This window comes from Pecten maximus, chromosome 8 (assembly GCF_902652985.1).
Source record: "Pecten maximus chromosome 8, xPecMax1.1, whole genome shotgun sequence".
NCBI classification, from domain to species: Eukaryota; Metazoa; Mollusca; class Bivalvia; order Pectinida; family Pectinidae; genus Pecten; species Pecten maximus.
In genome coordinates this window covers 28,195,903-28,222,596 of record NC_047022.1, presented here as the reverse complement: position 1 = coordinate 28,222,596, position 26,694 = coordinate 28,195,903, and the positions used below count along the sequence as shown (strand labels likewise).

The 26,694-nt window shown below is 35.4% G+C and overlaps 1 protein-coding gene across 1 annotated transcript in view; it reads left to right on the top strand.

The window, feature by feature from the left end:
* LOC117333066 (active breakpoint cluster region-related protein-like) overlaps positions 1–26,694 on the top strand; it is a 62,055-nt gene that overhangs the window by 8,440 nt on the left and 26,921 nt on the right. The window contains 10 exon segments of the mRNA XM_033892192.1: positions 18,041–18,147; positions 19,350–19,475; positions 20,090–20,272; positions 20,652–20,765; positions 21,428–21,476; positions 21,693–21,745; positions 23,625–23,741; positions 24,221–24,348; positions 25,150–25,217; positions 25,630–25,739. Coding sequence (XP_033748083.1) covers positions 18,041–18,147; positions 19,350–19,475; positions 20,090–20,272; positions 20,652–20,765; positions 21,428–21,476; positions 21,693–21,745; positions 23,625–23,741; positions 24,221–24,348; positions 25,150–25,217; positions 25,630–25,739 — 1,055 coding nt within the window.

Below are 26,694 nucleotides of genomic sequence, written 5' to 3'. Positions count from 1 at the left end.
TCGAAGATAAAAATGTGTAATATTGACAGGAAATCTGAATTGTTCCTGGCTGATTATCAGGATAAGCAGCAGCTTCCTTGTTAACTGGAATCTGATAATACACTATATATTACTGGTAATTATGTTACATATAGCGTAGTAGACACTATATATTACTGGTAATTGTGTTACATACAGCGTAGTATATACTATATATTACTGGTAATTATGTTTACATGCAGCGTAGTATACACTATATATTGATGGTAATTATGTTACATACAGCGTAGTATACACTATATATTGATGGTAATTATGTTACATACAGCGTAGTATATACTATATATTACTGGTAATTATGTTACATATAGCGTAGTAGACAATATATATTACTGGTAATTATGTTACATACAGCGTAGTATACACTATATATTACTGGTAATTATGTTACATACAGCGTAGTATATACTATATATTACTGGTAATTATGTTACATACAGCATTAGTATATACTATATATTGATGGTAATTATGTTACATACAGCGTAGTATACACTATATATTGATGGTAATTATGTTACATACAGCGTAGTATATACTATATATTGATGGTAATTATGTTACATACAGCGTATATATTACTGGTAATTATGTTACATACAGCGTAGTATATACTATATATTACTGGTAATTATGTTACATACAGCGTAGTATATACTATATATTACTGGTAATTATGTTTACATACAGCGTAGTATATACTATATATTGATGGTAATTATGTTTACATACAGCGTAGTATATACTATATATTGATGGTAATTATGTTACATACAGCGTAGTATATACTATATATTGATGGTAATTATGTTTACATACAGCGTAGTATATACTATATATTGATGGTAATTATGTTACATACAGCGTAGTATATACTATATATTACTGGTAATTATGTTACATATAGCGTAGTAGACACTATATATTACTGGTAATTATGTTACATACAGCGTAGTATACACTATATATTACTGGTAATTATGTTACATATAGCGTAGTAGACACTATATTACTGGTAATTATGTTACATACAGCGTAGTATACACTATATATTACTGGTAATTATGTTACATACAGCGTAGTATACTATATATTACTGGTAATTATGTTACATACAGTGTATATATTACTGGTAATTATGTTTACATACAGCGTAGTATACACTATATATTACTGGTAATTATGTTACATACAGCGTAGTATATACTATATATTACTGGTAATTATGTTTACATACAGCGTAGTATATACTATATATTGATAGTAATTATGTTACATACAGCGTAGTATATACTATATATTACTGGTAATTATGTTTACATACAGCGTAGTATATACTATATATTGATGGTAATTATGTTACATACAGCGTAGTATATACTATATATTACTGGTAATTATGTTACATACAGCGTAGTATATACTATACTAAGATGATAATCATAATTCCTGGTAATTATTATATGACACATTGACTAAGTATGATAAATTCTGTCTTGTCTTGACCTCACCATCTGAGAATTGAGATTGTCCACCCTCTAGATCTGTCTATAGAATATAGATGACAAGTAGTATTTCTAAGAATTTCATAGCAGAATTAAGATACATGTAGCTCATATTCAGATTTTCAATTCTAACAAAAAGTACATTTAATTTGTATACCTTATACTTTCAACAAACTAATATTTTATGCTGTTCATAAACAATCAAACAACAAAATGTTTTACTGATAATTTACTAGTAGATTTAGTTTATAAATAATTGTGATTTCTCTTCCTGGGTGATTTTATATGTAAGTATGTCCATCGTTCGTAGAGATTGTGTAAAACAAGTGCTCCAGGCTCATGCTATGATGCTACTCACAATAGTGTGCCAATATTTAATGTCATCTTTTCATTTTTGTGTAACCATGATGCAAATTGATAACATCATTAATTTCAATGCACATACATTTCAAGGGACATTGATGATGGTGTAATGAAAAGGTTTCACAACAGCTTACCGGGTAATTACAATTTGTTACTTTTTATGCCCTCGCCATGAAATTGGGGGGAATTAGTGTTACCCATGACCGTCCCGGCCAGTGGCATCCCTAGTGTTACCCACGACGGTCCCGGCCAGTGGCATCCCTAGTGTTACCCACGACCGTCCCGGCCTGTGGCATCCCTAGTGTTACCCACAACCGTCCCGGCCTGTGGCATCCCTAGTGTTACCCACAACCGTCCCGGCCTGTGGCATCCCTACCCGTCATGTCACGCCCCGATCAAATTAGTTAATCTCGGAACTGCTGATGCTGTCCTCAACTGACGGGAGTGTCAAGTGGCAGTGGGGGCATGTACGTCTTAGGGACATTTCTAGTTTAAAGTATGTGAGAAAAAGAATTTTATTTAGATTTTATTAGATATTGATATTTTCTTCTGCTTCATTTTGGGAAAATAGTAACACATTATATGTACCGTATTTGACCTAATAAGGGCGCCCCTACCTTTTTTCAAGGAAATAAATCTTTGACTGAGTGTCAAAATGGTGTTCAAAAGTAATAATTCATGTGAAATATTTCGCTACTTTATGTGTTCAATTTTCTTCAGCAAATTAAGTAACTGGAACACATGTTTTCGCCACATTTTGTGTATTCCTACAGGCTACAGATGACATGTCAGTGCAAAGAGCACCCAAAACTAAACACACATACAAATAATAACTTACCATCTTTATTTGAAGATAAAGTAAAGACTTCATTCTTGTTGATAAATAACTTTTGTTCAGAACAGAAAGCTGGTAAAAGACATTGTAAATCAATTATGAGGTCAAAGAAAACGATGTCTGATATGATCTGGGAAATCCCCTGTTTCTATAAATAGAACACAAAAGAGTTCCATTTGAACATAAATGGTGGAACACACGTTATCTGGTCTAAAGATCAGCTGGCATGGTTTACAAGTTTACAGGAGTATTCAAGTGATGTTTAAGCTTAATATATGATAATGAATAGATATCTTCATCTGGATAATTTTTATGACTGAATATTTTACCGTTTCCACAACCTTGGGTATTCTGCTATAAGGTATAGTCTGTTTCATAAAACTTCAGAATAACTAATCTTAATAAGGGCGCCCCCACTGTCAATTACCCGCGCCCTGCGCCCTTATTAGGTCAAATACGGTATGTATAGAGGAAGAAACATATTTTAAATGCTTAAGCTGGGAAAATATATCTTCCTCATGATTTTATAACTTTGAATATTGATTAAAAATGGAAAATATTTAAATGAGAATCAACACCTTCCTTTGTCAAGATGGCTTTATTTCTACTCAATCAAAGGATGACTGCTACCTGTAATACATACACATAATATAATGATTAGTTAATATTGTTAGTGTAAGAGTTAAGGTCCAATGATGGTTATATACAAGTGAAGGAAATATTACATAACTTTTCGTATAATAGACACACAATCTCATATAGAATGCAAATAGCAAGCTTGGACAGCTTATATCTCACGCCAGAGTAAGGTAGATAATAAAGATACTACGTATACATCGTCACGCCAGAGTAAGGTAGATGATAAAGATACTACGTATACATCGTCACGCCAGAGTAAGGTACATTGTAGATGATAAAGATGCTACGTATACATCGTCACGCCAGAGTAAGGTACATTGTAGATGATAAAGATACTACGTATACATCGTCACGCCAGAGTAAGGTAGACGATAAAGATACTACGTATACATCGTCACGCCAGAGTAAGGTACATTGTAGATGATAAAGATGCTACGTATACATCGTCACGCCAGAGTAAGGTACATTGTAGATGATAAAGATACTACGTATACATCGTCACGCCAGAGTAAGGTAGATGATAAAGATGCTACGTATACATCGTCACGCCAGAGTAAGGTAGATGATAAAGATGCTACGTATACATCGTCACGCCAGAGTAAGGTAGATGATAAAGATGCTACATATACATCGTCACGCCAGAGTAAGGTAGATGATAAAGATGCTACGTATACATCGTCACGCCAGAGTAAGGTAGATGATAAAGATGCTACGTATACATCGTCACGCCAGAGTAAGGTAGATGATAAAGATGCCACGTATACATCGTCACGCCAGAGTAAGGTAGATGATAAAGATGCCACGTATACATCGTCACGCCAGAGTAAGGTAGATGATAAAGATGCCACGTATACATCGTCACGCCAGAGTAAGGTAGATGATAAAGATGCCACGTATACATCGTCACGCCAGAGTAAGGTAGATGATAAAGATGCCACGTATACATCGTCACGCCAGAGTAAGGTAGATGATAAAGATGCCACGTATACATCGTCACGCCAGAGTAAGGTAGATGATAAAGATGCCACGTATACATCGTCACGCCAGAGTAAGGTAGATGATAAAGATACCACGTATACATCGTCACGCCAGAGTAAGGTAGATGATAAAGATACTACGTATACATCGTCAGCATCATGCCTTAATTGGTATACATTGTATACAGCTGCTTCTCACAAAAATGGATAACATTCACATTAAAGCAACATAAACAACTGAATAGAAGTAATAATATATATATATCATCCTGATATAAATGTCAGAGTTACTTACATAGACTGGACACTATAGAATTTCTTTGGGATGTTATTGATTATTCATTCATTTTAAATTTAAGATATAACATTAGAAGCTCAAACTTGTGGAGCATGGTTATAGCGTAAAGCATTAAACATTTAATACATTATGAAATACACAAAAGCCCTGCATTCCTATTTTAGAGATTTAGCATCTTTAAACACACAAACAAATTCACAGTTAGAATTTGTTCATATATGGGGACCATTCAAAAGTTGAGCCCAGCTGGCTATATACTATACATGTATATATATAGAGAGAGTTATGATTCAGACTCTCAATGTAAATGGTCCTGGCCACTTGATGTTATCAGAATTATACATTACTCATCACTATGTTGACCATAAACAATACTAACATTAGAAGTTCTAGATAGTGGTGTATACATCGTCCAGACTAGCTATATAGACTTATAGTACTTATATAAAGGCCCTCTTTAAGTGTTTTCATCAGTCATTTTCCGATATAGAGCTTGACACATTTAAACTCTTAAACTGGCCACGACTTGGTTTAACTTTACACAGCATTCATTTTATGAAGAGAAATTTCGATATATATCTGTATACATGTAATGTGGAGAAATAGGGGAAAAAAGCACATTGCTGAATTTTAGAACTTTAGGATAATCCCCCAATTATAGAACTTTAGGATAATCCCCCCAATTATAGAACTTTAGGATAATCCTCCAATTGTAAAACTTTAGGATAATCCCCCCAATTATAGAACTTTAGTATAATCCCCCCAATTATAGAACTTTAGGATAATCCCCCAATTATAGAACTTTAGGATAATCCCCCCAATTATAGAACTTTAGGATAATCCCCCCAATTATAGAACTTTAGGATAATCCTCCAATTATAGAACTTTAGGATAATCCCCCCAATTGTAAAACTTTAGGATAATCCCCCCAATTATAGAACTTTAGGATAATCCCCCCAATTATAGCACTTTAGGATAATCCCCCAATTGTAGAAACTTTAGGATAATCCCCCCCCAATTATAGAACTTTAGGATAATCCCCCAATTATAGAACTTTAGGATAATCCTCCCAATTATAGAACTTTAGGATAATCCCCTCAGTTATAGAACTTTAGGATAATCCTCCAATTATAGAACTTTAGGATAATCCCCAATGTAGAGGAGAATGTATGTTGTATCAATTAAAAATAAATAATTTAAAACAAACATTTAAAAAATATTGTAACCTGACTTATTTATTTACATTTCATATACCAGTATGTATATGCTCGACTTACATTGGCTACATATGCCACAGTTGTCTATAGCCAGTCTCGATCAGCTTAGTACATTACATTACATGACCACTTCTCCTAAATCTTCACAATTATCACTGGTGGTCAGTAGTTTGGTTTGCCACTCGGCCACCGCGGCCCTCAGGTGGTCAGTAGTACCTACCATTGTTGGTTATAGTCAGGTGTAAATAACAAAAAAAGACATATTTTACAGGTACATAATTTATATGTAATCATATAGAGGATCTAAGTGTATTACTGATATTAGGGTAATTAGTTTAATTAATTGAGGTGTACATATGACTCCTCTGTCATGACTTAATGATGACTGCCATAATTATCTAACTGAGCTGTGACGTCATTGTCGTACCTTCCTGAATGTTGTAATATAAAAACCATTACCTGGTGCAAGCTAACATGACACATTAGCAGTTTTATGTTGTATTGACAATAATGTATTACGTAGGATAATTAAATTATGTGTATTATATATGTAAATTATGGGGAGAATCAGGGTGGGTCTCGTACAGGTAAACTCGTACATATACTAAAGGTGTTAAAAATACCTGTCTGCATCACGGGTATAAAAACTGGGGTGTAGTGTAGTTTAGGATGAGTAATACAGTACTAACCTGCCTTGTGCTATCGACTCACTGATTCGTAGAGACTATCCTATAAAGAGCATATACGCCTTGGGCGTTTTAATATTTTATTTGTAAACATCAAGAAAAAGTGTGTTGATAGTTATAGGGAAGTGAAACCTCAATTGAAAGAGGGTTAAGAGCTGTTAATGTCAATTGAAAAAACATTTTACATCTGTGTATCAGTTGATATCAGAACGTGGAAAATCAGCATAAGAGGATATTTTTTAAGATATACTTCGATGTGATGTGAAATAAATCACTGGATGATTATTTATGAAAATGTATGAACTTCGTGGACTGCCTAGATCTTATATTCTACACGCTCACAGACGACTGACTACATCACAGATGGTCCTCACAGATACACCAACAGTTAACCCACCAGGTAACGGTTTGTAAAATTATGTGAGGCCTATAGCTGATTTGTATCATGGTGTTATGTAACCTTTAGGTCAGTGTCCTGAAGGGTTTTTGGGACCAAATCACCATATCAGTACAGGATACTGGTATATCTAGCACATGTACAGCAGATATATGGTGATGTACAGACTTGATCTATATCAGTGCTGATTCATAGTTAGTGTCTAGCTTTTTCAGGTATGAATCAGTGTTGCTGGATCTTTGACCTTGACACATTGGGTCAGACACCAGTCATAACAATATAGATAAACCAAAACAAACCAAATTTCAAATATTTATAATTTTGTTATCACATGCACATATAAAAGATACCCTCATCTTTGATTTATATTTACATTGATTATATAAGAGGAAACTGCAAAATTTGCGATATTATTAATATTGAATAATTTCATTTAGGATTAATTATAGAGACACACTATATTGTAAATGTAAACTTTATTTATTTTACAACAATTGCGAAACAAATAAGTTATAACAACTTATATTAATACTAAGGAGGAGAAAGGAGCCAACGTCAGCTGGAAATCAGTGGGCTTTCTCAGTGACGTGGTACTTCGCGTTGAGTCTGCATGGATACCTTATAGGTATGCCGGGCAGTTAGAGTGAATAATTAAATATAAGTAGGAAGTAATAACTGCAACATCCTCAAGCGTTACCGATAAGTTGGAACTTTATTGTCTAACTAGTTTCGACCCTATCGCAGGGTCTTCATCAGGATCAGGTCCTGATGAAGACCCTGCGATAGGGTCGAAACTAGTAGACAATAAGGCTTGTTGGCTTGGGTGGCAGTCTGTGAGCAGTAACAAGTGTGGGAGGAAACTGGAGTACACAGAGAAAAACCCCTTGTAGTTGGGCAGGTAACCCCATACATTTCCGTGTCTAATCAGGGAATCAAACCCGGGTTAACTAGTTTGTTACCACTGTGCCACTTAATATCATAGCACCCATTATCCAGCCAAACAGATCTTAGAGAAAAAACAAATATATTTAGATTGATGAGATCAGTTTCTATTTTAGTAGGTCAATACAATGCACATTATTAAATGTATTTATTGACCAGAGTATTCACAATATTGCTGGTTCTATTTTTGTGCCTGCCATCTTTAAATATCAAACAATCTGATTTTCAAAGTGACAGGACCAGAAGTATACATGTTTTTCCTGACTAGACAACTAGGTGTACAAAATGACTCTGTTACCAATGCACGTAAGCCTTATTTTCCCCAAAAAGAAATTTAAAGTTTAAATTTGTTGTGACTGTGTGCCGGCCATTATGTATACAGCTAGAATTGACATGGTAATTAGCATGCCACACATTATAAGCTGGTCTTTCTTTAAACATATGTAATTTACTTGTAAAACCCACAACACAAATATTTGCATAGTGTACAGAATGTTTATTGAATATGTTTGATGCATATAAAACAAACCAGGAAGTCAATCAGACCATTTACCACAGAGTGAGTAATCATATTTACTGTGCGTGAGGAAAGGATTACGAGGTATATCATACTGACCATTCGTGTACTAGGAGTCTGTTTAGTATATAGCATACGTGTGTATTAATAATGTAATGTAACATCTCTAAATAGTCCCCAACAATACTGTGTGTCAGGGTATATAGCGTGTTAATGTAAAATGTCTCTAAATAGTCCCAACAATACTGTGTGTCAGGGTATATATGTAAAATGTCTCTAAATAGTCCCCAACAATACTGTGTGTCAGGGTATATAGTGTGTTAATAATGTAAAATGTCTCTAAATACTCCACAACACTAATGTATGTCAGGGTATATAGCGTGTTAATAATGTAAAATGTCTCTAAATACTCCACAACAATACTGTGTGTCAGGGTATATAGCGTGTTAATAATGTAAAATGTCTCTAAATAGTCCACAACAATGCTGTGTGTCAGGGTATATAGCGTGTTAATAATGTAACATGTCTCTAAATAGTCCACAACAATGCTGTGTGTCAGGGTATATAGCGTGTTAATAATGTAAAATGTCTCTAAATACTCCACAACAATACTGTGTGTCAGGGTATATAGCGTGTTAATAATGTAAAATGTCTCTAAATAGTCCCCAACAATACTGTGTGTCAGGGTATATAGGGTGTTAATAATGTAAAATGTCTCTAAATAGTCCCCAACAATACTGTGTGTCAGGGTATATAGCGTGTTAATAATGTAAAATGTCTCTAAATACTCCACAACAATACTGTGTGTCAGGGTATATAGGGTGTTAATAATGTAAAATGTCTCTAAATAGTCCCCAACAATACTGTGTGTCAGGGTATATAGCGTGTTAATAATGTAAAATGTCTCTAAATAGTCCACAACAATACTGTGTGTCAGGGTATATAGTGTGTTAATAATGTAAAATGTCTCTAAATACTCCCCAACAATACTGTGTGTCAGGGTATATAGTGTGTTAATAATGTAAAATGTCTCTAAATACTCCACAACAATACTGTGTGTCAGGGTATATAGCGTGTTAATAATGTAAAATGTCTCTAAATAGTCCGCAACAATACTGTGTGTCAGGGTATATAGCGTGTTAATAATGTAAAATGTCTCTAAATAGTCCACAACAATACTGTGTGTCAGGGTATATAGCGTGTTAATAATGTAAAATGTCTCTAAATAGTCCACAACAATACTGTGTGTCAGGGTATATAGCGTGTTAATAATGTAAAATGTCTCTAAATAGTCCCCAACAATACTGTGTGTCAGGGTATATAGCGTGTTAATAATGTAAAATGTCTCTAAATACTCCACAACAATACTGTGTGTCAGGGTATATAGCGTGTTAATAATGTAAAATGTCTCTAAATAGTCCACAACAATACTGTGTGTCAGGGTATATAGGGTGTTAATAATGTAAAATGTCTCTAAATACTCCACAACAATACTGTGTGTCAGGGTATATAGGGTGTTAATAATGTAAAATGTCTCTAAATAGTCCCCAACAATACTGTGTGTCAGGGTATATAGGGTGTTAATAATGTAAAATGTCTCTAAATACTCCACAACAATACTGTGTGTCAGGGTATATAGCGTGTTAATAATGTAAAATGTCTCTAAATAGTCCACAACAATACTGTGTGTCAGGGTATATAGGGTGTTAATAATGTAAAATGTCTCTAAATAGTCCCCAACAATACTGTGTGTCAGGGTATATAGGGTGTTAATAATGTAAAATGTCTCTAAATAGTCCACAACAATACTGTGTGTCAGGGTATATAGCGTGTTAATAATGTAAAATGTCTCTAAATAGTCCACAACAATACTGTGTGTCAGGGTATATAGGGTGTTAATAATGTAAAATGTCTCTAAATAGTCCCCAACAATACTGTGTGTCAGGGTATATAGCGTGTTAATAATGTAAAATGTCTCTAAATAGTCCCCAACAATACTGTGTGTCAGGGTATATAGCGTGTTAATAATGTAAAATGTCTCTAAATACTCCACAACAATACTGTGTGTCAGGGTATATAGCGTGTTAATAATGTAAAATGTCTCTAAATAGTCCCCAACAATACTGTGTGTCAGGGTATATAGCGTGTTAATAATGTAAAATGTCTCTAAATACTCCACAACAATACTGTGTGTCAGGGTATATAGCGTGTTAATAATGTAAAATGTCTCTAAATAGTCCCCAACAATACTGTGTGTCAGGGTATATAGCGTGTTAATAATGTAAAATGTCTCTAAATACTCCACAACAATACTGTGTGTCAGGGTATATAGCGTGTTAATAATGTAAAATGTCTCTAAATAGTCCCCAACAATACTGTGTGTCAGGGTATATAGCGTGTTAATAATGTAAAATGTCTCTAAATACTCCACAACAATACTGTGTGTCAGGGTATATAGCGTGTTAATAATGTAAAATGTCTCTAAATAGTCCCCAACAATACTGTGTGTCAGGGTATATAGCGTGTTAATAATGTAAAATGTCTCTAAATACTCCACAACAATACTGTGTGTCAGGGTATATAGCGTGTTAATAATGTAAAATGTCTCTAAATAGTCCACAACAATACTGTGTGTCAGGGTATATAGGGTGTTAATAATGTAAAATGTCTCTAAATACTCCACAACAATACTGTGTGTCAGGGTATATAGGGTGTTAATAATGTAAAATGTCTCTAAATAGTCCCCAACAATACTGTGTGTCAGGGTATATAGGGTGTTAATAATGTAAAATGTCTCTAAATACTCCACAACAATACTGTGTGTCAGGGTATATAGCGTGTTAATAATGTAAAATGTCTCTAAATAGTCCACAACAATACTGTGTGTCAGGGTATATAGGGTGTTAATAATGTAAAATGTCTCTAAATAGTCCCCAACAATACTGTGTGTCAGGGTATATAGGGTGTTAATAATGTAAAATGTCTCTAAATAGTCCACAACAATACTGTGTGTCAGGGTATATAGCGTGTTAATAATGTAAAATGTCTCTAAATAGTCCACAACAATACTGTGTGTCAGGGTATATAGGGTGTTAATAATGTAAAATGTCTCTAAATAGTCCCCAACAATACTGTGTGTCAGGGTATATAGCGTGTTAATAATGTAAAATGTCTCTAAATACTCCACAACAATACTGTGTGTCAGGGTATATAGCGTGTTAATAATGTAAAATGTCTCTAAATAGTCCACAACAATACTGTGTGTCAGGGTATATAGGGTGTTAATAATGTAAAATGTCTCTAAATACTCCACAACAATACTGTGTGTCAGGGTATATAGGGTGTTAATAATGTAAAATGTCTCTAAATAGTCCCCAACAATACTGTGTGTCAGGGTATATAGGGTGTTAATAATGTAAAATGTCTCTAAATACTCCACAACAATACTGTGTGTCAGGGTATATAGCGTGTTAATAATGTAAAATGTCTCTAAATACTCCACAACAATACTGTGTGTCAGGGTATATAGGGTGTTAATAATGTAAAATGTCTCTAAATACTCCACAACAATACTGTGTGTCAGGGTATATAGCGTGTTAATAATGTAAAATGTCTCTAAATACTCCACAACAATACTGTGTGTCAGGGTATATAGGGTGTTAATAATGTAAAATGTCTCTAAATAGTCCACAACAATACTGTGTGTCAGGGTATATAGGGTGTTAATAATGTAAAATGTCTCTAAATACTCCACAACAATACTGTGTGTCAGGGTATATAGGGTGTTAATAATGTAAAATGTCTCTAAATACTCCACAACAATACTGTGTGTCAGGGTATATAGCGTGTTAATAATGTAAAATGTCTCTAAATACTCCACAACAATACTGTGTGTCAGGGTATATAGGGTGTTAATAATGTAAAATGTCTCTAAATAGTCCCCAACAATACTGTGTGTCAGGGTATATAGGGTGTTAATAATGTAAAATGTCTCTAAATACTCCACAACAATACTGTGTGTCAGGGTATATAGGGTGTTAATAATGTAAAATGTCTCTAAATAGTCCCCAACAATACTGTGTGTCAGGGTATATAGCGTGTTAATAATGTAAAATGTCTCTAAATACTCCCCAACAATACTGTGTGTCAGGGTATATAGCGTGTTAATAATGTAAAATGTCTCTAAATACTCCACAACAATACTGTGTGTCAGGGTATATAGTGTGTTAATAATGTAAAATGTCTCTAAATAGTCCCCAACAATACTGTGTGTCAGGGTATATAGCATGTTAATAATGTAAAATGTCTCTAAATAGTCCACAACAATACTGTGTGTCAGGGTATATAGCGTGTTAATAATGTAAAATGTCTCTAAATACTCCCCAACAATGCTGTGTGTCAGGGTATATAGCGTGTTAATAATGTAAAATGTCTCTAACTAGTCCCCAACAATACTGTGTGTCAGGGTATATATGTAAAATGTCTCTAAATACTCCCCAACAATACTGTTTGTCAGGGTATATAGCGTGTTAATAATGTAAAATGTCTCTAAATAGTCCACAACAATACTGTGTGTCAGGGTATATAGCGTGTTAATAATGTAAAATGTCTCTAAATAGTCCACAACAATACTGTGTGTCAGGGTATATAGCGTGTTAATAATGTAAAATGTCTCTAAATAGTCCCCAACAATACTGTGTGTCAGGGTATATAGCATGTTAATAATGTAAAATGTCTCTAAATACTCCCCAACAATACTGTGTGTCAGGGTATATAGCGTGTTAATAATGTAAAATGTCTCTAAATACTCCACAACAATACTGTGTGTCAGGGTATATAGTGTGTTAATAATGTAAAATGTCTCTATATAGTCCCCAACAATACTGTGTGTCAGGGTATATAGCGTGTTAATAATGTAAAATGTCTCTAAATAGTCCACAATAATACTGTGTGTCAGGGTTTATAGGGTGTTAATAATGTAAAATGTCTCTAAATAGTCCCCAACAATACTGTGTGTCAGAGTATATAGCATGTTAATAATATAAAATGTCTCTAAATACTCCCCAACAATACTGTGTGTCAGGGTTTATAGGGTGTTAATAATGTAAAATGTCTCTAAATAGTCCCCAACAATACTGTGTGTCGGGGTATATAGGGTGTTAATAATGTAAAATGTCTCTAAATACTCCCCAACAATACTGTGTGTCAGGGTATATAGCGTGTTAATAATGTAAAATGTCTCTAAATACTCCCCAACAATACTGTGTGTCAGGGTATATAGCATGTTAATAATGTAAAATGTCTCTAAATAGTCCCCAACAATACTGTGTGTCAGGGTATAACAAGGTGTTGGTTAACCTTATCTAGATTTGTTACCTTGATCAGATTCTAAAAATAGGTTTTTACGAAAAATACATATAGTAGAGGTTATTATTCATTGTGATTTAAAATCAACTATTTTTATCAGAAGACTATAAGGAGTATGCTGACTTTTCTTGGATATTATATGGAATGACCATATTAGGAACACTGTGTTTTTCTTTGAAAGGTGTTCCCACACTCACACACTTTATAGAACTAAAAGTGAAAGTAAAATGTTTTTGCTGGCATCATTGTGTACCTGTCCCTGTACTGGTCCTGTATGTCAGGATATAAAACTACAGGTATGTGTACCTGTACTGGTCCTGTATGTCAGGATATAATACTCCAGGTATGTGTACCTGTCCCTGTACTGGTCCTGTATGTCAGGATATAAAACTACAGGTATGTGTACCTGTACTGGTCCTGTATGTCAGGATATAATACTCCAGGTATGTGTACCTGTCCCTGTACTGGTCCTGTATGTCAGGATATAAAACTACAGGTATGTGTACCTGTACTGGTCCTGTATGTCAGGATATAAAACTACAGGTATGTGTACCTGTCCCTGTACTGGTTCTGTATGTCAGGATATAATACTACAGGTATGTGTACCTGTACTGGTCCTGTATGTCAGGATATAATACTACAGGTATGTGTACCTGTCCCTGTACTGGTTCTGTATGTCAGGATATAATACTACAGGTATGTGTACCTGTCCCTGTACTGGTTCTGTATGTCAGGATATAAAACTACAGGTATGTGTACCTGTCCCTGTACTGGTTCTGTATGTCAGGATATAATACTACAGGTATGTGTACCTGTCCCTGTACTGGTCCTGTATGTCAGGATATAAAACTACAGGTATGTGTACCTGTCCCTGTACTGGTTCTGTATGTCAGGATATAATACTACAGGTATGTGTACCTGTACTGGTCCTGTATGTCAGGATATAATACTACAGGTATGTGTACCTGTCCCTGTACTGGTCCTGTATGTCAGGATATAATACTACAGGTATGTGTACCTGTCTCTGTACTGGTTCTGTATGTCAGGATATAATACTACAGGTATGTGTACCTGTCCCTGTACTGGTCCTGTATGTCAGGATATAATACTACAGGTATGTGTACCTGTCTCTGTACTGGTCCTGTATGTCAGGATATAATACTACAGGTATGTGTACCTGTACTGGTCCTGTATGTCATGATATAATACTACAGGTATGTGTACCTGTCTCTGTGTATCTATAATTAATTGTACTGTGTTATTTACCAGGATGACCAGCTCTGTGATTACAATGTTAACCATGGTATGTCTCAATTAAGTTAGCAGATTAAACTGTCAGGCATTACAACCAGTACAAGGAGATTACGTTCCACTTGCTTAAAATACCAAAAGAAATGTAATAGAGGACATTAAACGTAATAAATAAATGAGATTTTGTTATTTTTCTGAGCTTCTGACAAGGTAAAACTGGTATGATTCAGAGTGTTGTCTTCATGTACATGTCCAGTCACCTTCTAAATCCTGTTCATGCTGCCATTCATTTTAAGAATGACTCTAATTATGATTTTCCAAAATAATCATTCACTGCAAAAAATTTGGTTTTGTTTTAATTGTTGTTTTGTCTAGGTCTTATATAAGAACAAGTATCAATAATGTTCATGTTTTATCAGGTTTGCCTGCGTACTGTTAGTTTGTCCACATACATTGTAGTCACCGCTGGTTCTTTAACATTTGTCAGCTTATCTCCTGGGAAAGAAAATATCATTGAGATATGTTTATTTGATGAAATTTGATCATGGGACAAATCTAGATAAGTTACATCCAGTCCAGGTATTTTAACAAGAAATTCATCTTCAGGTGTGGACAGGTCCAGTCTGTTGCTATTAAATAGGAGAGGTTTTCTCAGAAATCTAGCCAATCATTTAAAGTAAACATGCTATTATCACAGAGACCCCTGGTCTCTATCGACCGGGTTATATATCAAACAGGTGTATTTACTGAACCTTAAGTACAGAGATTACTCCTTGATTTAACCTGATCGATATCTTACCTAATTACGAAAGAGCCCTGACATATTACACATGTAAATGGATTCAAATTACCTTCATTAAAATCAAAATATTTCTGTGATAGGAACAGGGGTATAGAGGACTAACATGAGTCATTTGAGCCTAAGGCTCAAGCTCATATTAAAAATTAATCCACAGGTTTCATATTGAATTAAAGTATTTTTTATTACTTTAAGCTTTTCACTGTGTCAGTGATTAGGATACAGTGCGAATTATTTACAGCCCAGACATTTATACAAACAGTTACAACAAGATAAAAATGCCAGCATTTACTGCACAGATTATATTTGATCCCTTAAAAGAGAATTAAAAATATCCAACTTTGATCAGTCTATTTCTGACCATTGTAATTGTGGTAGTTTTGAAATGCTTTAGTTTTATGGAAGTGTAAGTAAAATATCTCTGCAAATAAAAACATTTATTGCAGTTGCTATGATTAGTGACGATATGAAATGATCCGCCAACAAGCCTGCAGCTATAGTTTCTCATTTTCGGTTATTTTCAAATTTTAATTTTCATAGCCATGAGAATACTTTAATGTGCGAGTATGATATTAGTGGTAACCTGAGTTATGTCCCTTTTCTGAATGGCCGTTCTGACTGACATTGGCTGGATGCTAAAGGCCTTAGATAACAACATTAGTGAACCACTTTGAGAAGGCTGTATATTGCTGTGTATATACGAAAATCAAATTATTATTTGAAGGGGGAGGGGACTTTATATAGGTTTCCTCTCAGTCTTGTATGCATGTATATATGTATATAACTCCAAAGTTTGTCAGCATGCTAGTCACTTGACATTCTTTGAGGGACTTTGATCAAACTTCACACAATGATAAAGGACCATTAATATCTTGGTTATTTGGTCAAGGTCATTGTTACTAGCAGGGACTGGTAGGGGACACCTTATTTTTGCTTTAGCAATACAAAGTATACTTGTTATTCATGAATTACTTATAATTCATAAACTACTGGAAACATATCAATCAGTATTGTGGGGATATACAGTGAGTGTAGTTAGTGAAATCTATCTATATATGGTATTGCCTCCTTTTGAGGGTACTTTGGTGTATAGTGTTGTGGAGGGATGGTAATTAGTACCCGAGCCACAGGGCAGTGTAGTCTGGTAGTGTTGTCGAGGGATGGTATAGTACCCGAGCCACAGGGCAGTTATGGTCTGGTAGTGTTGTCGAGGGATGGTATAGTACCTGAGCCACAGGGCACTATGGTCTGGTAGTGTTGTCGAGGGATGGTACAGTACCCGAGCCACAGGGGGCAGTGTAGTCTGGTAGTGTTGTCGGAGGGATGGTATAGTGCCCTGAGCCACAGGGCACTATGGTCTGGTAGTGTTGTGGAGGGATGGTACAGTACCCGAGCCACAGGGGGCAGTGTAGTCTGGTAGTGTTGTGGAGGGATTGTACAGTACCCGAGCCACAGGGCGCTATGGTCTGGTAGTGTTGTCGAGGGATGGTATAGTACCCGAGCCACAGGGCAGTGTGGTCTGGTAGTGTTGTCGAGGGATGGTATAGTGCCCGAGCCACAGGGCACTATGGTCTGGTAGTATTGTCGAGGGATGGTAATTAGTGCTCGAGCCACAGGGCAGTAGTGGTCTGGTAGTATTGTCGAGGGATGGTAATTAGTGCTCGAGCCACAGGGCAGTGTGGTCTGGTAGTATTGTCAAGGGATGGTACAGTGCCCGAGCCACAGGGCAGTGTGGTCTGGTAGTGTTGTCGAGGGATGGTATAGTACCCGAGCCACAGGGCAGTGTGGTCTGGTAGTGTTGTCGAGGGATGGTATAGTACCCGCGCCACAGGGCACTATGGTCTGATGGTGTTGTCGAGGGATGGTATATAGTGGTTATTACGAGTGATGATTCCAGGTATCTGTTGTATGTTGTAGTCATTACGAATGATGATTCCAGGTATCTGGTATATGTTGTAGTCATTATGAGTGATGATTCCAGGTATCTGTTGTATGTTGTAGTCATTGCGAGTGATGATTCCAGGTATCTGTTGTATGTTGTAGTCATTACGAGTGATGATTCCAGGTATCTGTTGTAGTCATTACAAGTGATGATTCCAGGTATCTGTTGTATGTTGTAGTCATTACGAGTGATGATTCCAGGTATCTGTTTGTATGTTAGTCATTACGAGTGGTGATTCCATGTACATTTGTATCTGTTTGTTGTAGCCATAGACACTCAGTCAGATGAGGATACAGTAGACAGAAGACACAGGATAACAAGGACAAGGTCAGAGGATGACCTTGACACCATTAGCTGTGACAGCCATGATGAGGTAGGTCAAAGTTCAGTTTTCAAGGATTACTTATAATGATAGCATTATCTTGTATCTTCATCACTCACTGTTCATATTTATCTTTCATAATTTTGAACAACTCCATTGACTATATGCTAGAAAAAGTCTTTTTGTAGACCTAGTGTTATCAGTGTAGACCTGGTGAGTGACTGACTGGGTTGTTGATATGAAGGTTATGCTTAGGCTTTACAGAACTGACTTATCAGATCAAAATTGGACTATGGTTCAATTTGCTATAGTTCTGCTAGAAAATCATATCTGAAGATATTAGATACTGTATATCATCAAGGCCTGCGATTCAATCTTGGGACCTTCAAAACCACACCATCTGTGATGGTCTATGTAGATGCAAATGAACCATCACTGTATAGTTGTCACAAAACTTAAAACATTTATTGCAATACAAAATTGAATCCATCAAACCCTGCTTATTTCCTTGTATTCAATCCAAATTATAAGGATTTGTTACAATATAAACCAAAAAGTATTCCATCACTTGCAATATACATATCCTCTTTTTTACAATCTGCAGAAATTAATGTCAACACATAATCGCATGCTTTGGAATAACAGAAATTCCTCCATGGTCATTAGAATTACCAGAAATTGACCGTTCTTCTCATGACACAATTAAATCTGACAGTGAATCCCATATCTTAATTGCGTATATCCTTCTTAGACCTCTAGTCAAAATACAGTGGCTTTCAATCATTCTACATTGTTCTAAGGACATTCAAAATGTATTGACAGCCTTGGTTAGGACAAATGCAGCCTTAGGATGCCAGGTTCCAAATGATGCTTCAGTATTCTCAGTTATAAACCCATGTTACCTGCCTCGTCTTTAAACACATCAAAACTAACTCTATCTGTCTTAGAGAGCCTCAGCAACAGAATCTGGATAATATCTCAATACGAAAAATACTTATCTTACTACATAATCTTGTTTCCAGTTGTCTGTACTATATTTTTCTGGGTTCCTGGACATACCGGAATACATGGCAATGAAAAAACCAAATAATACTGAAAAGCAGCATTATCACTTCCACCAACAGATTTAAAACATCATTTTACTGATTTTAAACTTCATTTTACTGATTTTAAAATTCATTTTACTGATTTTAAAATTCATTTTACTGATTTTAAACTTCATTTTACTGATTTTAAACCATTTGTCTTATAAGCTGGATGTGGCCGACCAAGAAGAAGAGACAGAAAAGTCTCGGAAACTGAAGATGAGGAAGATTCTTGTGAATGGAATACTGGACAGTGAGGAAAACTACCTGTCATGTCTGGATGAACTCGTCAGTGTAAGTGATGAAACAATATGGTTAAGTTGCTATTTATATATGGGGGAAAAGGAGTGATTTCATTGTTAGTGTAGTAATGTTATCCCTCAAGTGACATGGTGGTCTTCTCCTCTTAGTTTTCCAAAATTATCTAGATATGTCATATTGAGCTGTCTTTGTTTGGTATATTAACTATTTAATTGATCCCCTATCGATGAAACCTGGGGACGACTATAGGTTTCCTCCCCGTCCGTCCGTCTCTCAGTCCATCTATGCTTCAAAGTATGTTGGAGAAAGTTGGTATGTAACTTCAGTATGAGTAGCTACAGATAATGTTCATGTTTTAGTGTTTTTTGGTGAAGGTCATTGTTACTATTTTTAGTGACGACTGGTCGGGGACGTGTATTACTTTATCAATACTCTCAGAATGCTTGTTAAATTTAAAGATGTTATTTAAAAATAATTGAAGTATGCTGAGTAAAACTTTAGATAGGATAAATTTTTTTATGATCAGCACTCATCAAAGCGACAGAGATATTTCTATCAACATCATACAAGAGTTATTGATTCTATTTCTCATTTTACATATTCTACACTACAATTTGTCTAAGATCAGTTTGACATTTCATCCCCAGTTCAAGCGTAAGTTACAAATGAGCTGTGAGACGAACCCCCTGTGTTCTTTTGAGGACCTTACAACAATCTTCTACAAAGTCGAGGATATCCATGTCCATCATAAGACATTCGTGTCCAGTCTGAAGGAGAAAGTTGACCAGTGGTCAGACGACCAGGAGATTGGCCGTATATTCAAGGAACTGGTGAGTGTTAGATGTAAATGACAGTTGTCTTCAGTCGGGACAATAGATAAATTTATATTACATGGTAGTACTTACATGTCTGCAGACTTTTATTTAATTTTTTCAACATAGGTTGATTGAGATATGAAATATCGTATTTTAAATATCTTAATAATTCAAGGAGACTGTATACATTATATTTATAAAATGGTGAAATGAATTTTGCACAATACTGCCTTCTTGCAAGCATTTTGCAGTATCAGGCCGCAAATATACTGAAATTCAACCACACTCTAATTTTGCCATCATCAATCTTCATTCCTCATTAATGATAAAAAATGATAATTCATGAAAAAGGATAACATTACAGATCATCTTATGGTGTTGTGTTGGCTTTCAGATTGTATTTTTCCCTACCTATAAAGAATTCGTTGAGAATACCAATAAAGCTCTGGAGTGTGTGACCAAGTGTGGTAATGAAAATCCTGATTTTAAGAAAATGGCTCTTAATTTGGTAAGTCTGAATAGTATTCATTAATTTGGTAAGTCTGAATAGTATTCATTAATTTGGTAAGTCTGAATAGTATTCATTAATTTGGTAAGTCTGAATATAGTATTCATTAATTTGGTAAGTCTGAGTTAGATATTCATTAATTTGGTAAATCTGAATAGTATTCAGTACTTTGGTAACTGAAGTTTGTTTCTAGTTTAGTAAATTTCAATATTGTATGTTTGAATAATGTTCTTGATTTAATAAGTTTGAAATTCATGTTCCTTAATTTAGTGAATTATATTAATTTTCCTTATTTGATATGAGTATGGGGAATATTCCTTACTTTTTTTATTTGAGTAATCTTCCTTATTTGGTAAGTTTTAATTTTCCATATTAGGCAAGATTGAATAACTAGGTTTTAGATTCTTATGGTTTGACTTCTCCAGCTATGTTATTTATAAGTCCTGGTGTTCATCATTGTATTTTAATTAGTTGGATCATTATAAAAGGAATTGGATAATGATTTATCACCACTTCTCTCATGCCACCAGATATACACTTCTTCTATATATTGGTAGATATCTTAATTGATTAAAAAATCTCAACATATATACAGTACATTGTATTGGTTAATTACTGCAAAATGTTTGTATGATCATTCTGTTTTTTTCCTCCTTTTGTAGAAAATTGCTGGACCTCAAAGCGATGAGTGGGTGGTGTCCTCTTTAGAAGGTAACACTCTTCTGCCATGAGTATCATATTATAATTGATTTATAGAAATACTTGATGTTCTGTCAGAATAGAATGCTCCATGTTGGGAGATTTTACAAAAACTGAAAAAAAAACCATTCATGTTTATTTGGATTGAAACAGAAGCAAAAATGTGATCTCATTTGAACCAATCTTTTGACAAATCTATATTAGTCCTGTGTATGGTTTTATTTACAGAAATACTGTTTAAACCTGTCCAAAGGTTACAAAGAAACACACTGGTTCTACATGTGAGTATGTTACTGTCGATAGCCCTGCACTTTTATATGAAGATACGGAAATTGTCTGATACATTGTATCATCAACATTTTGGTATAGACATGACACATTATCTTGTATCAATAAGTAAGACAAACGTCTAGACCCTCAATCAATGTTGTTCATACAGCTCCTCACTTACTGTGTTTTGGTCAGAGGAAACTTGGACTATATCACCATATTAAGGTTTTAGTTAGGGAGAATGGGTTTTAGTTAGGGAGAATGGGTTTTAGTTAGGGAGAATGGGTTTTAGTTAGGTAGAATGGGTTTTAGTTAGGGAGAATGGGTTTTAGTTAGGGAGAATGCTGACTACTACCATCATATTACCATGTTTAGGTTTTAGTTAGGATGGGTTTTAGTTAGGGAGAATGGGTTTTAGTTAGGGAGAATGCTGACTATAACCATCATATTACCTTGTTTAGGTTTTAGTTAGGTAGAATGCTGACTATTACCATCATATTACCATGTTTAGGTTTTAGTTAGGTAGAATGGGTTTTAGTTAGGGAGAATGCTGACTATTACCATCATATTACCATGTTTAGGTTTTAGTTAGGGAGAATGGGTTTTAGTTAGGGAGAATGCTGACTATTACCATCATATTACCATGTTTGGGTTTTAGTTTGGGAGAATGGGTTTTAGTTAGGGAGAATGCTGACTATTACCATCATATAACCATGTTTAGGTTTTAGTTAGGTAGAATGCTGACTATTACCATCATATTACCATGTTTGGGTTTTAGTTAGGGAGAATGGGTTTTAGTTAGGGAGAATGGGTTTTAGTTAGGGAGAATGGGTTTTAGTTAGGGAGAATGGGTTTTAGTTAGGGAGAATGCTGACTATTACCATCATATTACCATGTTTAGGTTTTAGTTAGGGAGAATGCTGACTATTACCATCATATTACCATGTTTAGGTTTTAGTTAGGTAGAATGGGTTTTAGTTAGGGAGAATGCTGACTATTACCATCATATTACCATGTTTAGGTTTTAGTTAGGTAGAATGGGTTTTAGTTAGGGAGAATGCTGACTATTACCATCATATTACCATGTTTAGGTTTTAGTTAGGGAGAATGGGTTTTAGTTAGGGAGAATGCTGACTATAACCATCATATTACCATGTTTGGGTTTTAGTTAGGGAGAATGCTGACTATTACCATCATATTACCATGTTTAGGTTTTAGTTAGGGAGAATGCTGACTATTACCATCATATTACCATGTTTAGGTTTTAGTTAGGTAGAATGCTGACTATTACTATCATATTACTATGTTTAGGTTTTAGTTAGGGAGAATGGGTTTTAGTTAGGGAGAATGGGTTTTAGTTAGGGAGAATGGGTTTTAGTTAGGGAGAATGGGTTTTAGTTAGGGAGAATGGGTTTTAGTTAGGGAGAATGCTGACTATTACCATCATATTATCATGTTTGGGTTTTTGTTAGGGAGAATGCTGACTATTACCATCATATTACCATGTTTGGGTTTTAGTTAGGGAGAATGGGTTTTAGTTAGGGAGAATGCTGACTATTACCATCATATTATCATGTTTGGGTTTTAGTTAGGGAGAATGGGTTTTAGTTAGGGAGAATGCTGACTATTACCATCATATTATCATGTTTGGGTTTTTGTTAGGGAGAATGCTGACTATTACCATCATATTACCATGTTTGGGTTTTAGTTAGGGAGAATGGGTTTTAGTTAGGGAGAATGGGTTTTTGTTAGGGAGAATGCTGACTATTACCATCATATTATCATGTTTGGGTTTTTGTTAGGGAGAATGCTGACTATTACCATCATATTACCATGTTTGGGTTTTAGTTACGGGATTCTGACTATTACCATGTTAAAATGATTTTACAGGATTTGATCAGGGTAACACCTGAGGACCATAAAGACTTTGCTACCCTCCAGGGGGCGCTCAAGATTGCGGACCATAATTTACGAAACTTTGGAGTGGATGAAGATGCTAATGATAAGGTATGACGTCCTAACATCATCAATTGTCTGAGTTATTGTGTATAATGAAACAGACTGACTCATAAAATATACTTTGTTCTTACCAAGAAAGTGATTGGTTGTCATAAAGTACACTTTGTTCTTACCAAGAATGTGATTGGTTGTTCCTGACTTTATATTTCTCTAGTTTTTATTCAGTGAGACAAAAGTTAATGTATACAATGTAAGTTTATATATTATCTCGGTACATATAGGTTGATTCTGACTGTATTGCTGTTTTTGCTGTGGTATAATGTTTTTCCTTATTCTGATTGACGATTTTATTGAAGACAAATGATTATTTCTGTATCTATATATAGTAGTTGTAACCATATCATAGGCACACCTGGTGTCTCGGTGTTTGTTCTATATCTGATAGACGATTTTGTTGACATCTTGATGACAAACACAATCTTGTGAAGAGCAGGTTAAACATAATCTGATTGATGATTTTATTGAAGTCTGAAGACAAACAACATCTTGTAAAGAGTGGGTTTGTGGTGGAGATAGACGGCAGATCTCGTAAGCTGAGATACCTGTTCCTGTTTAGTGATGTCCTGGTCTGTACCAAACACAAAATCAGTGGCAGGTAAGTCTGTACCAAACACAAAATCAGTGGCAGGTAAGTCTGTACCAAACACAAAATCAGTGGCAGGTAAGTCTGTACCAAACACAAAATCAGTGGCAGGTAAGTCTGTACCAAACACAAAATCGGTGGCAGGTAAGTCTGTACCAAACACAAAATCAGTGGCAGGTAAGTCTAAATCACCTCTATCAGTGGCAGGTAAGTCTAAATCACCTCTATCATTGGCAGGTAAGTCTAAATCACCTCTATCAGTGGCAGGTATGTCTAAATCATCTCTATCAGTGGCAGGTAAGTCTAAATCACCTCTATCAGTGACAGGTAAGTCTAAATCACCTCTATCAGTGGCAGGTAAGTCTAAATCACCTCTATCAGTGGCAGGTAAGTTTAAATCAACTCTATCAGTGGCAGGTAAGTTTAAATCAACTCTATCAGTGGCAGGTAATTCTAAATTACCTCTATCTGTGGCAGGTAAGTTTAAATCATCTCTATCAGTGGCAGGTACAGTAAGTCTAAATCATCTCTATCAGTGGCAGGTAAGTCTAAATCACCTCTATCAGTGACAGGTAAGTCTAAATCATCTCTACCTTTATGTGTTTTTGTCAAGGATATATCTCTGATACTCATTTAGCATCTTCACAAATCTTCATGTCATTATTGTAATACATCTAATATCGTAGATGTTGTGACATCACCCAGTTATATTTACGTATTGGAGTTTTTCTAAGAAAGTGAAGTCCTATTCCTCAAGTGTAAATAAGTGTAAATTTCTGTCCTTATAAAACATTCATTGATATATATTTTCAGACATAAAGTGCGCTCATTTGAGTGTAAGTGGTTCATTCCTATGCCGGAGATGGTCATGGCACCGAAGGGTAAGATTTTTATATCAGAACTTTATCATTTATATCAGAACTTTATTATTTATATCAATTTATCATTAAATGCTTGTTAAAATTAACTAATCATTGCAATATTTATGGTGTACTTCGCTGGAGTTAAAACTTTTTGATGAATTGGAAAGGTGTGAATGTGTCATCAAAGAAGAGGGGCTGCGGTGGCCGAGTGGTTAAGGTGTCCCGACACTTTATCATTAGCCCTCCACCTCTGGGTTGCAGGTTCGAAACCTAAGTGGGGCAGTTGCCAGGTACTGACCGTAGGCCGGTGGTTTTTCTCCGGGTACTACGGCTTTCCTCAACCTCCAAATTTAGGCACATCCTTAAATGGCCTTGGCTGTTAATAGGACGTTAAACAAAATATACAAAAGTATGTAACACTCATCCACAGGTGATAAAGTGTATGACTGTAAGGAAGACATTGATGCCATGAAGAAGAAGATTGTCAGTTTGAAGGCAGAGTTGAGGTCTGAAATGAAGAATGCTGAACCAAACAAGGAAGTAAGTATACTAATGATCAGAGTCTACAGACTTAAGTACTGATGATCAGGGTCTACAGACTTAAGTACTGATGATCAGGGTCTACAGACTTAAGTACTGATGATCAGGGTCTACAGACTTAAGTACTGATGATCAGGGTCTACAGACTTTAGTACTGATGATCAGAGTCTACAGACTTAAATACTGATGATCAGGGTCTACAGACTTAAGTACTGATGATCAGGGGTTCCAGACTTAAGTACTGATGATTAGGGTCTACAGACTTAAGTACTGATGATCAGGGGTCTACAGACTTAAGTACTGATGATCAGGGTCTACAGACTTAAGTACTGATGATCAGGGTCTACAGACTTAAGTACTGATGATCAGGGTCTACAGACTTAAGTACTGATGATCAGGGTCTACAGACTTAAGTACTGATGATCAGGGTCTACAGACTTAAGTACTGATGATCAGGGTCTACAGACTTAAGTACTGATGATCAGGGTCTACAGACTTAAGTACTGATGATCAGGGTCTACAGACTTAAGTACTGATGGTCAGGGTCTACAGACTTAAGTACTGATGATCAGGGTCTACAGACTTAAGTACTGATGGTCAAGGTCTACAGACTTAAGTACTGATGATCAGAGTCTACAGACTTAAGTACTGATGATCAGGGTCTACAGACTTAAGTACTGATGATCAGGGTCTACAGACTTAAGTACTGATGATCAGAGTCTACAGACTTAAGTACTGATGATCAGGGTCTACAGACTTAAGTACTGATGATTAGGGTCTACAGACTTAAGTACTGATGGTCAGGGGTCTACAGACTTAAGTACTGATGATCAGGGTCTACAGACTTAAGTACTGATGGTCAAGGTATACAGACTTAAGTACTGATGATCAGGGTCTACAGACTTAAGTACTGATGATCAGGGTCTACAGACTTAAGTACTGATGATCAGGGTCT